Source organism: Cyprinodon variegatus, unplaced genomic scaffold (assembly GCF_000732505.1).
Source record: "Cyprinodon variegatus isolate N-32 unplaced genomic scaffold, C_variegatus-1.0 Scaffold382, whole genome shotgun sequence".
NCBI lineage: Eukaryota > Metazoa > Chordata > Actinopteri > Cyprinodontiformes > Cyprinodontidae > Cyprinodon > Cyprinodon variegatus.
This window is the reverse complement of record NW_015150835.1, coordinates 236,816-249,770: the sequence shown is the minus strand read 5'-3', so window position 1 is coordinate 249,770 and position 12,955 is coordinate 236,816. Positions and strand designations below refer to the sequence as shown.

The window sequence follows — 12,955 nt, the reverse complement described above, 5'->3', positions numbered from 1 at the left end:
AAAGCCACATTATATAGGTAAGATTTAACTGGAATCTATATAACTGAATTTAAATCTATCCACATTATTGGACTTAAGTTACACATTTCATTTCCCTATTAAGCTAAAAGTCCACAGCTCACAATAAAGAGGAGGTCTGATACTAAAACAAAGAGAAACAGGAACACTATTTTGATATTTGGTTGCAGTGACTGTTTTTGTTTGCATAGTTTGCTTTGCTTTGTATTACACATAAACATACCTATGAAGCATTTGCAAAGAGATTTTTTGTTTCCACCTCAAGCATCACCTAGTTCTGAATCCAAAGTCAGAATCAGTCAACAAACCAACAACCTTCCAGTGTTGATGACCTTTGGGTCTGAATAACAGCTGTTGTGCCAAGGTTTCCACATTATCCAAGCTGAGAGAAGGAACACAGGAAGCTACACAACAACAGTAGAGAGATATACTCAGGTTTGTAAGTGACTCAACAGCCTGATTTTGGAGCATAAAATAGGCACACTCTTTTTGCTGTTGTTTCCCTTGGCTCCAGCCTGATAAAGCAAATTGGTAATGACTCTTAAGGCAAATCAAAAGTCCTGTCTGAGTATTTTTTGCAGCAAGGAAAGAGGTGGGAAAATGTCCCTGTGTGCTTCTTATCATGGTTCCTTTTGCATAGGGACCTTGTGACATACCTATCTGACACTAATGAGCTAAAGGGAATACTAATCCTTTGTTTGACAGGACTTATAATTACAGCCCACTGTATGGAAATTAACAATAATACATTTTTTAAAAGTGGTGAAGGGATAAAAATTAGGGGGCTACAATTTGCTTGATTTGTTTTGAGTCCTAGTGTTCTGGTACAGGAGACTGGCGGGCCATAAGCTGGTTTGGTCCCCCTTGATGAAACTTTTATTATGCATTAGCAACCCTTGTTAGCTATGGTGCCATTCTATAGAATTAGAGTTGACATCTTTGCTTTGCTGCTCATGCTGTTTGTGGGAATTTTATTGAAATTAACTGAAATTTGCAACAATTATTTGATTGCATTTATTAAAAGCTCTCGTGTGGCTTTCCTGTGTAGTCCCTGTTTAAATAGTAATAATAATTAGAAGTTAGAATTAGTGAAATTAAATATCTAAAACAAGTATAGATCCCCCTTGCCTTTTTATATTTTTGTTAAAGATTATTCAACAGACACCCCAATATTTATCCTTCTTTTTTTTAAGGATAATGACACTGATTATGATAATTATTTATGTTGATAAAAGTGTTTTAAGAGATATTTTCAACTTCTATACCCACAAAGGCAAATATAGAGATATTGGTATCCTTCCAGTCTAGTTAGCTCCACTGAATAATGAAAAATAAAAGACAGCTTTCTAAACAAATGAGAAAATATAGTGTTCAGATGACTAGCATTGCATTATAAGGCAAAAACAGATGACTATTTAGTTAGTAAGTTCTGTTAGCTGAGCGTTTTCTTATTCACTCCAGTTAAATTTATGTTGCCATGGATCCTTACCTTCTGTCCTCAGGCAGCCAACAATATCTGAAGAATATTATCAGTCTGGCATGAATTGAAAATTGAAAAAAGATTTATAAAATAATCCAGGAAGGTGTCAGGAAAAGACCATGACACAGAGAAGTGACAAGTTTTCCAGTTGGGTGCTGTAGAGAGTGCCATGAGGCCACTGTGTACATTCTTTCATCTAAGAATAGCATGGTGGCCCACCGTGACTCCAACAGGCCTCTCATGTGACAGAGTTGTTTTGCACTGCTGGGGTCCAGCAGAGGGAGTGAATGTGAACGTGGGATCCCAGGGTTTTTTAATCGGTCAGTCATGAGGCATGCCCACTCTTGATGGTGCTAAATTAAAGAGCTCCTGAGCCATTAACCTTTGTCAGTCCTCAAGGTGTGTTTGAACATTTTCTTTTCTAATTCCCTGATATGCCCACTCCTCTACTGGGGCAAATATAGATCAGAGCTGAATAAGATGAATAGCCATAAGTACAAGGCTGTTTCATCTTTGGTCCAAACCCGTTAAAACACTTATTGTAATGTTGGAGTGTTGGGAGGATGTAAAATCTAAGTATTTTAGTATGTCAGTAGAGTTTTGTGTCTATTTCCCTTAATTGTATAGTTAAGAGAAATAGACACAAATTAATGTTTGCTTATTCTATTCAGTTTTTTGGACTTGGAGTAAGTGACATACATTTACTTTGAAGGAAATTATAAATATCATTAATCACATAAGAATGAATAGATTGTATATCTATATCTTTCTCCCTCTCTTCATATATATTTATATATGAATATGTAAATAAAGTCATATCTAAAATATGAATTCTTATCTCAGTTTGGACAAATATGTTGCAGCTTCCTGCACTAGAGCAGCTTGTTGCAGGGTAGCCGAATGAATTATTGTCGTGTTTGTTTAGCCTCATATGACAAGGATCTGGGGTTTCATGTCGGCAGATAAAATAACATAGCTTGAAGAAAGTGGGCTGTCAGCACGTCAAGACATAAGAGCATGTGGTGCTTTGCAGAACTTTGTCACTGAGAGAAACCTCACACTGATGCCAGTTACTAAGTTACAGCTTCATTCCTGCAGATTAATGTGTTACTTGGAAACGTGTTAAAGGTAATATTGGTATGCTTTTTCTGAAATACTAATTCTCCCTTTCTCCCAACCTGCTGCGTTCTTGCGACTCGATAATGTTGGACTATAGAGTTGAGTGATTTAAACAGACGAGTGTGTAGATTAAAATAATAACAATATATATATATATATATATATATATATATAGTTTTATCTGGTTATTTTTGTATGTGAAGAAATAAAAATGTTTGATAAAGCAGTTTCTACAAGAGAAGACTTATTTTGCACAACATGAGCAAAAGACGGTCGACCTTCTCTTTCTATAACACTTAGCAAAGATATAACAGTAGTACTCTTGGTTATGGACTTAATTTTCATCCATTTAAACATACTTTTAGTAGGTTTATCTGAGATTAATGATCTCCCTTTGTATTTCCAAGATAAAATAGGCAGTTTTTTGTAAAGAAAAAATATTTTCAAACATTACCGGTACTTGTGGAAAAAAAATTCTATATATATATATTTTTTTTTTACATTTTGCTTGCAATGAAATAGAAAAAAATATGTTTTATTTTTATTTTGCTGACTGCCATTTGACACATTCTTATCCTACTGAAAGAAAACTATCCTTAGATGGCAGGGGCGACAATATTTTATTTAAATGTCTTGGTATTTAAAGGAGTTACTTTTGCACTGAGCTTTAACAGAGAAAATAGAATATATAAACCCTTCATTGTCACACAGTGGGGAAATTAAGGAATTAACAATGTTTTCTATTCCCAAAGCATCATATATCCTTAAACATTTTTTTCTCTAATTCATCCTTTGTTTTACACAAAACATACCTGGGGTTTTTGTTGCTAAACAACTTAATCTTTCTATTCTCTAAATAAATCAAAGTGCTTCATTTAGAGTCTAAGATGTATTTACACAAATCAACTTTTCTGATTGTTTTTAGAACAAGCGAAGCAAACTTACGGTAACTACCAGACTCTTGCAGTAAAAGATCCATTAATTAAAAATAAAATGTACGTATCGTTTCATGGCAACTAAAAGACACACAACCATGCAGTCATGCAAACCTAACAGTCGTGTTTTTGGACTGTGGGAGGAAGCCAGAATAGAGAACTCATGCATGCACGGGGGGAACATGCAAGCTCCATGCAGAAAGATTGTGAATAGTGAATCAAATCCAGGACCTTCTTGCTCCAAGGCAACAATGTTACAAACTGTGTGCCACCATGCAGCCTGTTAATGTATAGCATAAGAAATCGATTCAGTGTTACACAGCAAAAACTGATCTAGAAAAGAAGAATTTTTAACAGGCAAATGATTTAAGCCATAAAGGAATGGGCATAATTAGGTTTTAGGCACTTGAAATAAGATAATGAAGTTGTTTATTTCAAACATAATCAACTTATTCCATCGCAATTTGTCCAAGTAAATCATACAAATACAAAAAAAGGGGGGGGGTCTCAGTCACAGACTCTCAGTTCTGCAGTGAATTCATCTTCATCTGTGCAGACAAAATAAAGTCAATTATGGCTCTCATTTCTGTGACAGCACAGTAGCAGATGTGTCAATGTTGCTACAACAGAGAGCTTCGGCAACATTGGGTGTAATTAAGTATCTAAATCTGTAAAATGTTTAAAATAATTTAATTTTGGTTTGCAGAAGATTCTCCATATTATTTAGCAAGACCACCCAGAATGCTTGTATAAAAAATATTCAACCTCAAGGGGTTTATGCCCCTCTGTTTTTTTTTTTTTAATAAACTATTAGAAAATGCTTTATAATACAGAAAGAAGTACAAATTACAGTGAAAAATAGCCAGAGGTTTGAACAAAAAGTGATAAATAAATAAAAAATAACTGAATAAAAATAGCAATAGTAAATAGATGCATGTAAAGGGATTAGGTAAATATTTTAAATTTAAAGCATAAAGATAAAGAGTTTTAACAGCCTTTTTGTTATTGGAGGAGGACAATGTAGAAAAATAAGTTGTTGCTTCCTTTAAAAAAAGAGATACATGAGGGTTTAGTTATAATAATTTTACATTTGTGGATATAAAACTTGGCCAACAGTAGCAAAAGGTTTCATAAAAAGAAATGGTCAGAAAGTTCTTTTTTTTATGCCCCTCTGTTTCGCCCTCGAGGGCCACTCAGCTCAACGTCACGCTTTAACCGGAAGTGACGAACGCCTCTCCGAAAAATACAACAAGGAAGTGATTGGTTTATTGTGAAGGAAATTAACCACCGGATTAAACGTCTCCCCACATCTGGGTTATTTAGTGCTTTACGGTGGGGTGCCAGCAGGGCTGAAGTCACCGTGGACTCGCCCGGGAACCCGCATCAAGTCGCCGCGAAGGACTCCGCTCTTAGCCCGCTCGGTAGCTAGCAATGAACACGGACGTGGAATTTCACATCAGGCAGAATTATCCGTGGAGCAAGCTGCCAGCTAATGTCAAACAGGTAGGGTGGCTTCAAACGTTTCCTTCACGGGAGGAGGGGAGGAAAGGGAAACAGGGCAGGGGCTGTCAATGTCACAGCGGAGCTCAGGGTGTCATTCATGCAGCTGTCAGAGTCTCCTCCTCCGCTAATAACCGACCACCATCCATCTACTGGAGCCTCCAGCCTCTGCTCTGCTGCTCTGAAATCACATGACAGATCGCTTGATACCAGGCGCCACATGATCTTAGCGCATGGAGGGGCCCCACCTGCAGATTTGATACACACACCATCATTTAAAATCTTTTTTAATTTTTCAGCTTTTTTATGCATCCCCCCCCTCCATTGATTCAACCATTTAACCAGCTGACTGCATGCTGCTGCACGCTTTCTAGTGGATCCTCCTTATAGTTTTACCACCATCCTCACAGAGGCGTTGCCAGAATTTTTTAATTGAGTGAATTTAAGTGTGGCCAATTCATACTGAGAGGTGGCTGAAAGCAGATAGGCAGCAGAACCTCAGGGTCAGTACACACCAGGGGTGTCAAAAATACACACATTTGTTACTTAAGTAGAAGTATAGATACTGCAGTTTAAAAACACTCTGGTAAAAGTTTAAGTATTCACGTGACCTCTTTACTCAAGTAAAAGTGAAAAAGTACGAGCTCCAAAAACGACTTAAAGTATAAACCTGTAAAGTAACCTTTAAAAAAAACAGCCAGATGCCACTATATGGGTTCACACTGCAGTCCTTGATGCTCAATTCCGATTTTTTTGTAAAATCCGGGTTTTTTTTTGCGTTGCCATTCATATTTCCAAATATATGCGACTTATATGTGGTCTCCTGTGTGAACTGCAGTCATACAATGCAAGTGTCCTGCATGGGCAGTAGAGGACGCAATGACGTCACAGGTCAGTGTGCTCCATGTTTACAGAAGTGTAGTGCCGGCGCGCATCTAGCAATCTTTTCCAACCATAAAAACACAATCTTTTCAATATATTTAAACATAAATACTGCTCTCTGCATCATCATCTGCCATGGTTGTTGTTTTTCTTGCCGCTTCTGCGTAGCAAGACACAGAATAGTGACCTTTGTCGAGTATTAATGACGTTCAGGTCGGATGAATGTGATCTGGCGGTTCAGACACAGGTCGCATTTTAAAAGATCAGCTTCGTATCAGATTCAGGACCACATAGCCAAGTGACCTGGGTCGGATTTGAAAAAGTCGGATCTGTGTTGTTCAGACTGCAATGAAAAGATCGGATCCAGGTCGCATGTGGGCAAAAAAATCGGATTTAGGTCGCTTCAGGCTGCAGTGTGAACGTAGCCTTTGAATTGAAAGCTCAATTTTTCGACTATTTCGAAAAATTCTTTGAGATAGGGCCACGCTCTCGCCTGTGTCCGACCTTTCAGACATTTCAACATCTTTTTCTGAATCCGACATTTCCAGCATGACATAGACAATTCATATTTGCAGTTTGAAGAACACCTGCTTGCTTCTGATGATTTCCTTTAGCTAACCAATGAGTGTTTGCGTTATATGACTCATCTAATTACACTAGTTTCCACTAGATGTGGATGGCGCCAATGGTCTGCATTGGATGGAGCACATGATGTGGAATAAATGTGTATAAACATTACACTATAGCCAAGAGTAACGAGTAACGTTTTTTTTTACAAATGTAAGGAATAGAAAGTACAGATACTTGTATGAAAATGTAATGAGTAGAAATCAAAAGTAAAAGAAAAAGTAAAAAATGGAGTAAAATATAGATATCTAAAAAGTGTACTTAAGTACAGTAGCAAAGTATTTGTATTTTTTTTCTTGACACCTCTGATCTACACTGTTCCAACAGAAAAATTAATGAGCAAAACATCCATATTTTCTAAATAAAGACTAACTATACTTTCCTACAGCCTTTGTTAACAAATAGATGCATATATTTAAACATCCGTAATTTCCAGATAAAATGTACTAAATTTTGAATTCTGGGGCGTAAATCTTTTCCATTGTCATTACTTACCTACTTGTTTCAATAAACATTCTACATAAAATTTATATTTACAAGCACTAATATCAACATAAATTGATTATTTGATAAGTTTTTATTAAAATTGTTATTTCTCTATGATTTCACTGAAGGCTCCTAGATGACTTGCAGAGACACATCATTTCCTCTTTACCCCATATAACACAAAATCTATTTCTGAAAAGAGCATGAATTCTTTACTTATCATCTTTATTGTTAGTATATTGATGTGTATAATTAACCACAAAAAAATTAAAATGTTTTTAATATTTCACTTGAGAGTATTACTGCTGCCCCCATCTGTGTTAGAAGGAAAAAATGGCAGGGGTGGCCAATGATTGGCTAAGGGTGGCCGTGGCCACCCCTGGGCCACCATCTAGCTCCGCCCCTGCATCCTCATACAGTTCTGAGGCTTTTGCATCAGACCACAAATTTAATTAATCTAATTAACATTTAGTTTGACATAGCAATCTGAAGGATCGTATGGATGTGAAGTGGAACAAAAAAATTTAACGATAAGTCAAATCTTTAAAAACTTTGCTTTGTTTGTTTTAAACCAACTGGGTTAGGTCTCCCCCAGGTTTGCATGTATGTATTGACTGAAATGTTGTACCTCTACTTTTTCGAAATAACTCACGCTTTATCCGACTGGATGGAAAGCCACTGGGAGAGTCTTTGTCCTCCTCGATTGTGAACCTCAAGTATTTGGCAAACCTAACAGGTTTTCTGTATGTAATGACATAAGTCTCCTTAGCTCTCCTGTCTGCTGAAGAAAAGCATCCCCACATCATGATACTGCCACCATGTACCACTTTAGGATGTTTTGAAATATGTCTAATTACTTTTATTTGTTTTTAACTCACAGTATCTTCCACACAAGCCAAATAACATAAAAGTTTAAATCTAAGTCTGTTCAGCTTCCAAAAGAAACAATGCATTTTATCACAATGTTTTATCACTAATCAGATGCCAACTTCAGTGTCAAGATTTGGGGAAACTATAAAAAAAAGAAAAACTAGATGCATCTCAAAGGTGAAAATTATTTCATTTTGAAAATGTTAGTTGGGAAAAATATGGCTATTTGAAATAGTTCAATTTGCAGGAATTTTTTATTTTGTCCTGCAATCTCACTGCATCCCAAATGAGTAAAATACAAGCAAATACATCTGAAAGATTATCTCTTAATTTGTAGTGTGGAATAGTACAACATATGAATAATCAATTGTTTGATAAGCCTTGATTAAATAGCTTTTTATCACTTGTTACATTATGAATTAATACTGGAGACATTGAAACTATAAATCAGTAAATGGTAAATGGTAAATGGCATGTACTTATATAGCGCCTTTATTCAAGTTAGGAGACCTGACCAAAGCGCTTTACACTACATTCATTCACCCATATCCATTTTATAGAATACAGGATGTATGTATGGATTGACTGCAAAAAAAGAATAAAAAAAAAGGAACTCAGATTGCAGCGATTTTGTTTGATAAATTTAAATTTGTGTAAATCTTTGTCCAAAAAAAAAAGACACAGATCACTTTTAAAATAGAGATAGAATTCATAACCTAGTGAAATTATACAAAATTTACATCATCACTGCAAATTTTTTGCAAAATTTTAATTCTTATTACGCTGACACGTTAACCAGGAAGGATATTTCTACATTTCTTTGTATGAAATGACATCATGATGACTTTTACCCCAGGAAATAGGTTAGCAAAACAGGAAAACTGTTCACATTGCACAACTGGCTGGACAGAAAACGTTCCAATGGGGCGTCCATGTTTATTCCTGCTGCCTCTACAAATAAGCCGATCCTGCCTTGATCCTTACAGGTTGGTTTCTGTTCTGTTTTGCAGAGTTTGGGCAACTCGCAGCGCGAATACGAGAAGCATGTGCTGCTGTACAGCATCCGCAACCAGCTGCGATTCCGCAATAACCTAGGTGAGCACTTCCGTCCACCACACCGGTGCAGAACACAAATGCATCAGGAAAGTCATTACAGCACAGTAGCAATCGATAGTCATGGTGAAATGTTTAAGAATGACTCATCATTTATGCTGCATTTGATTAAGGTGAAAGTAGGGTTTGTGTTCTTTTGGTGTTCTAAGATAAGTTTGTGCCCTTTTAGCCTGAATTAATGAGCTATTGATCGAGAGTAAACTTCTCTCTGGCTGTGACCTCACTGCTCTCAGTTTGTGTGTTTTTTTTATTTTTATGGAGCAGTCCGCCACGTCAGGAAGGACGAGCGCAGGTACTATGAGGAGCTGCTAAAATACAGCAGGGACCACCTGATGCTGTACCCCTACCACCTGTCTGACATCATGGTCAAAGGGCTGCGAGTCACTCCGTTCTCATACTACATAGGAATCATGGAGGTGAGGAACTCCTGATGAAGGGCAGCCTGCAACAGGTTTATCTTTTGTTAGGGAAATATAAGCATGAAAAAGTTTTGCTGGTCTGTAAGCAGCTTTTAAAACACCACATACATCTATTGTTTAGCTGTTACTCTCAAGTAAACTGGCTGGATTCATTTTGAGGAAGAGAGCAAAAAAATCACAGAGATGATTTTCTTAATGTTTTTCAAACCTCCAGCTTTTGCTCATTTAAACTGAACAATATTTTTAATGCTGGAATTTGTCGGCAGCTCTGGGCTATTATTAATCACTAACAAATAAGCGTGATGATGTGTTTTGGCAAACAGAAACGGATCTTACATTATTTCTTCAGGGGAATGTTATGCATACATATTTATAGAGTAACAATTGCTGAACCTGTGACTTATGTTAAACTATGCAACCCAGTGCCAGAGGGAGCAAAGTAGGCTCAACGTTTGTTAAAATGAGCCATCATGAACTCATAAATCACTCATAAATTAAAAGAAAATCATATTTATCCTTTTTTTTTTAAACATGAACCAATGATATCTAAACTTTCTGAAAAAATCTCTTGATTTCACCAGCTTACGGCCAACAAGGCAGATATTTGAGGTTTATTTTTTTTATTTTTTGTCTTAGATTTATTTTGGTGAATATTACAATCAAATATAGAGACCAAATTATAAAAGATAAAAACATATTTTAACATGTTTTTTTTCTAAATCTTCCTTTTTAAATTGTTGTTGCCTATCTGTTACTTACAGTGGTAATAATTTGTAGCCATAGACGGATCTATTTGGCAGCAAAATTAACCAATGAGCAAAACTCTCTAGTTTGCAGGATAACGTAGGATATTTTGAATTATTATAGATATATAACTGCATCAGTCAGACACTAGATGTCAGTCAGTGATCAGAAAAGCACAGTACAGAATCAGCAAACCACAGATGTGAGTATGTGTTAATGTAAGCCATTGCACTGTAGATCTGGCTGCATTGGGTTGTACCTCCTCAAATCTTCTTTAGCCTCTAAAAGGGTTTTTTATTCAGGATTTTCCTTTAGTTAGATCGTAGATCATCTATAACTCTTGAACATCAACATCCTCACAGTATGATGCTTCCATCACCATGTGTCTCTGTGAACCTGCAATGGTTGTATTTTTGTTCACATATAGTTGTTTTTCAGGTTGGCAAAGTGGTGGTTGTTTATTTTTTGCCTTGTCTTTTCCTTTCCCACACAATTCTTTTATATTCCTCTAAATCGTCCGAAGATTTAAAAAGTTCAAGGGACATTAATAATTTTGGAAGACAGTGTAGCAGCTCAGGGGCATACAGATACTAGACCCTAGGAGAAATACTTCCAGGAAAAATCAATGATGCCGTCTCTGCATTCAGCTTAGACTTTGTCTGCTGGACGCCTCACACCAGTTAATGAAGTGCCGGATATTGACTGCAGTTTACAAAGAGAAGCTTTCAGGCCTGTAGGAGGACAGTTTCCACAGATGTACTTTGTTTTATTTTGTTTTATTTTTGGGGGGGCTGCTTTTATAATAGAATATGTGGCTCAAGGAAGTTTGGTCATCCTGGCTATTGCTACTAATGTTATAAAACCCACAGCTCATTTAGGAAAAACAAGACAAACTCATCTTTGACATTTATTAAGATTCACCCCACGTGTTCTATGAGAGAAAAAAAAAGCCAAAGTATTATTGGGTAATAATTACTGCCATCTAGCGGGGAAATGCTGGTATTTCACTCAAACAAAGACTATACTCTAGCCCATGTATCCTTTAAGTCGGTCCTTGACGGCTGCTGTCCTGCAGGTTTTAGAGGTTTCCCTGCTTTAGCACAGTTGATTATGATGATTGCAGTTGAGCAAAAGCCTGTTAATCATCTTTCAATTAAAATCAGCTGTGCTGGAGCAAGGAAACCTCTAAAACCTGCAGGACAGCGGGCCTTTGGCTGCGTATTGTGCGTATTGAATAACAACACACACAAGGCATTGAAATGATTGTTTACATGGTTTTGGTAGCTGCAGTTGTAACGAGGAAGGCGGACTAAAAGTTTCTACAAGCTGGCATTTACTGTGACAAAATCCAGAGTTCACTGCGGATTTGAAAGCTACTAAACCCACGTAAATCTAAAATTCTGTACCAACAAGATTGGTATATTTACAGGATCTACTGTTATGCTTTCTATGATAACAAGCTGCTGTTTAACTAAACTAAATGGCCTTATGCTGATCTAGGAGGTACAGTTCACTTTCTTGTCTCGGAGAAACATGGTAACTTCAGGGTCCATCTTAAGATCTTTCTCCTTCATTAGCTCCTTTCACATTTTTTCCATATGATCCATGTTTCATCCTCCTTTTTTATTATTTATATCTCCAATCTCGTTGGCTTTTAATTTCTCCTTTTCGCTCTCATTGGGAGGATGAAACCGTTACTGCTGCTGCGGACGCACACTCGTTGTGCTGCAGCAGTGCAGTTGTTGGATTAGCGTCTCCAAATGATCTTCACCATCTCCTCTCAATCACACTGAACTCCCAGCAAAGGGAAATGTGTTGTTGTTCTGCACTATTTTATCCCTCACTGGCATCTGTACTTTCAAGATGGCAGACTGTAATGGCGCTTCACAAATGCTATAACTGTCTTCATAAGGTTATTCTCTTATGAAAATGTATCTGAATATTAGAGGAGGTAATAATACACATATTTAAATGCAGACATCAGTTTAATTTTTCCTTGTTCCCTTTTAAAAATATGACATTTGAAGTATTTGAATATTAGAGTTTTAAATTCCAACATTTCTAACCTCATGCTCCTTCTAGCTGTGCTGCAATTCTAACACTTGCTTGTAAACAAATAGGAAAATGAATTGGCGGTTGGGATATTACAATAGTTGTGTCCTACTCTATAATAATGCATTGCCATGTTTCAGTGGACATCAGCTACCAGAAGCGGTTATTGCTGCTAGTGTATCTGCCAGGTTCTCACTGTAAATTCAGTTTGCAAAAGATTTGTGTTAAACACACATGAAAGAGGAATAGACGGTTTCGAAACCTGCTGCTGAAATGTTCAAATGTGGAACACTGCAGGCATTTAGCTACTTTTCAGGTTAGGTGGATGAACAGGCCAGATCGCCTGCATTCCCACCAACTTTGGATTTTAGTTAGGGAGGCGTGACAAACAGGGTTGCTTTGGTTTTGCTACCTTTATAAATCAGAAAATTGTATTTTCTGATTTATAAAGAATTTTAGCTCTCAGCTCATTTTCCTAGGCCACATCTCTCCTTTGCATAGTAAACTAAACTCCATGGAGCTTTATCAAAGACCACTGAATGGCCCAAAGCTGTGCCACATTGTTAACACGTCTTCAGAACTTAATGAAAACAGGGAGTGGAAATTAGCTCAGCTGCCAAAATCAGAAAATCCTTTTATTAATCAGTAGTTGGTGACGCCCTTAAATTCCTTCCTTTCTTTTCCCCCAATTTTTTTTTTTTTTTTTTTTT

The 12,955-nt window shown here is 36.8% G+C and overlaps 1 protein-coding gene across 1 annotated transcript; it reads left to right on the top strand.

Moving 5' to 3' along the window:
* The first annotated feature begins 4,789 nt into the window (after positions 1–4,789).
* LOC107092450 (protein FAM91A1-like) lies at positions 4,790–9,461 on the top strand. Its single transcript, XM_015386944.1, has 3 exons — positions 4,790–5,055; positions 8,928–9,012; positions 9,295–9,461. Exons 1-3 carry the CDS (start codon positions 4,984–4,986, stop codon positions 9,459–9,461), a joined length of 324 nt encoding a protein of 107 aa, XP_015242430.1. The 5' UTR covers positions 4,790–4,983.
* The last annotated feature ends 3,494 nt before the right edge of the window (positions 9,462–12,955 follow it).

Coding starts and splice junctions, on each gene's coding strand:
- LOC107092450 (XM_015386944.1), top strand. CDS start 4,984: ATGAACACGGACGTGGAATTTCACATCAGGCAGAATTATCCGTGGAGC. Junction 5,056..8,927: donor TGCCAGCTAATGTCAAACAG/GTAGGGTGGCTT, acceptor TCTGTTTTGCAG/AGTTTGGGCAACTCGCAGCG. Junction 9,013..9,294: donor GCGATTCCGCAATAACCTAG/GTGAGCACTTCC, acceptor TTTATGGAGCAG/TCCGCCACGTCAGGAAGGAC.